General features: G+C 38.8%; 1 protein-coding gene across 2 annotated transcripts in view; it reads left to right on the plus strand.

The window, feature by feature from the left end:
* The window catches only part of LOC108965790 (chorion peroxidase), a 5199-nt gene extending 3989 nt beyond the window's left edge, over window positions 1–1210 (plus strand). For both annotated transcript variants that reach the window (XM_018928411.1, XM_018928421.1), the window contains exon 6: window positions 842–1210. In XM_018928411.1, the coding sequence (XP_018783956.1) occupies window positions 842–1140 (299 nt within the window). In that variant the 3' untranslated portion in view covers window positions 1141–1210. The remainder of the gene's footprint in view (window positions 1–841) is intronic.
* The last annotated feature ends 1497 nt before the right edge of the window (window positions 1211–2707 follow it).

Genomic DNA, 2707 nt, shown 5'->3' on the forward strand with positions numbered 1-2707 from the left:
TTTTTGTTTGTCGAGAGAGGACTTTGCTTCTCAATTGCCTACTCAGTCCGAAGTAGCACCTGTTGGCAAGAGTTATCCTGCGTTGGATCTCCAGGCTGAAATTGTTGGTGGTGTTTACGCTGGTTCTAAGATAGACGAAATTATCTACAACTTCAAAACTATGACTGTCAACAGTGACGTGAGTGCCAAGTCGCGAGTGCGACGACTGTTTGTTTAATGACAGGAGATATTTCGTCTTGCTCTCGTTCACTGCCAGACCCATTTTTTTGCTTCCTTGTCCAGTCTGGAGAAAGCAGAACTAACGGCGCGGGTGTTGAGACCGATGATATCAATATCAGCACATAAACCGCACAAAATCGTTGTCATATTTTGAATCCCTGTAGGTCCTCTTTGTACCAAATGTGCTTTGCTTGTTTACATATCTATTGAGCCGAAAATGTGCCTCATTGCTCAGTTACGGCTGTTATATTTTCTTAACTGCCTACTGGAGGTGGTGACTTCGATCGAATATTATTTAGAAATTAATACTTGGTCTCAAGATGTGTGTTGGGTTGCCGATTATGTTGACTATAACTAAGCGAAGTGAGCGAAACACACGTGTATCTGTCAAAAAAAGGCTATTGAAAAAAGTACCTCTACTTCTTCGGAAGAAAAGGGCGTGTGCAAATAATAAAGCGATATTTGAAAACTAAAGGGATTAGACAGACGAAAATGGCTAATCGCCTCCACTCGTCACGCTGATCATTGATCTATATGCATTATAAAGTTTCCTTCTTAGTATTACAAACTTCATTTCAAGCTCTCACCATTAACATTAGGCTTTTAAATCCGTTATTTTCAGCGCAATTACGTCAGATATATAATGTCACTTTATCGAAGATCATTTGCCAGAATGCGGATGATGTGCAACAGGTGCGGAAATACGTAATGAAACAAAGTAAAGACAGCGCTAACGGCTACGTAAATTGTAGCGAAATAGAGCATTTTGACTTCAGCGCCTGGGCCACAACGCCACGGCCAGTCAAGTTGCATAGCGTTGCGGTGAGTGATGCAAAAAGCTTGATTCGAGTAATTCACGAAAATGGCAACAGCACAGCGTCACCAATGCCGAAGAAGCTTGTGGAGCCGAGCAAAGAGTGAAAATGCAAAAAAAGTCTTGAACAAATTTAAAGTTTTATTTTGTATTTAATTAACAAATTAATAGATTTTTTATGTAAGGTTTTTGTATTTAAAAAGAATATTTGTACTTAGGCTTTTTGTTAGAAATAAAATAAATTAATACAGTGTGGTATGAATCCATTATATATTATATTTAACAAGGAAATTTAGTGTATAAGAGCATAAATAGATATACTTACTTATATATTATATATGTTGTAATTGTCTGTAATCGATTGCGGTACTTCAAAGCTAATGTATTCCAAATTCATTATTATTGATAAGCCCACTGACTTAACGTTTACTAACGTTACCCTTACATACCGACAACAATCTCTAATTTGAATTAGATTAAAAATATGCGCTTGTATTTTTAGCTTTATTGGTGAGAAACTTAGAAGAGCCAATATTGCAACAATTAATGTGAGGATGACCATAGCTACCCAGTAGGAATGTGGGAACCGATGCAACCACGTTTAACTATCATACTAAATGTATGCAAACAGTCTCTCGATGTATTAAGTATCTCTCAGTATTTCCTTTCAAATCTACGTCTCGGGAAGACTTTGTCAAGAATCTCAATCTCGTCGAAGCAGCTGGTTTCTTTGACTTAAATCAACAACTAATAACGGGTTTTTCAATAAGAGCGCTACACCACGGGAACGCCTGCAGAAGTCTAGACGTTGAACCCAATTTTCGACGGTTTTCATGCATAAATCAACCGATACTGCTGCAATTTCACGTTACTTATTCATACGAAGTTCATCGATCGTCGCTGGCTTGTTGGCATAGACCATAGACTTGACGTAGCCACACAGGAAATAGCCTAAAGGCGTCAAATCTCACGACCGAGGCGATCAATTGACGGAGCCATTTCGTGAGATAACACATTCACCGAACTTGGATTTCAATAAATAAAATTCAGTTATCATTGCCAACGTGCCAGTTTTAAGTATTACGGAAAAAGTACGCCCAATGACGCCGCCCGCCCATAAACCGCATCAAACTTCGGGATGCAATGGTGACTAAGGGAGTACGTGTGATTTGCTGCCTGACCTGCCAGAATATATGACGATTCTGGTGGTCAAGCGGCTTCAGTTCTTGCGTAAATTTGATTTATTAAGATCTTTTTGCAAACTTCGCCACAACGACGTTACAAAGATGCCCAACTCTTGAGAACGACGTATGATAGACTGATTTGGGTCTTCCTCAATTGAATTCTTTATCTCATTGCCACGGGAACATTTTGTACTGTATCTGTAGGTTAAAATTTTTCCACTAGAAGCCCAAATGTTGATCTGACAAGACAATTACGGCGACCATAAATTGGACGTAGCGCTCTTAAAATTGAGGTCACTGACTCCGAATTTCGGTCGTATATTTGAATAATTTCGACTCGTTGTGGTAACGTATATTTTTACATGATAAAAGGGCAAACCTTACTGTCCCCATATATGTATCGGGTGATTTTTTTGAGGTTAGGATTTTCATGCATTAGTATTTGACAGATCACGTGGGATATCAGACATGGTGTCAAAGAGAAAGATGC

This window comes from Bactrocera latifrons, unplaced genomic scaffold, assembly GCF_001853355.1.
Source record: "Bactrocera latifrons isolate USDA-ARS-PBARC rearing strain unplaced genomic scaffold, ASM185335v1 scaffold_10, whole genome shotgun sequence".
NCBI lineage: Eukaryota > Metazoa > Arthropoda > Insecta > Diptera > Tephritidae > Bactrocera > Bactrocera latifrons.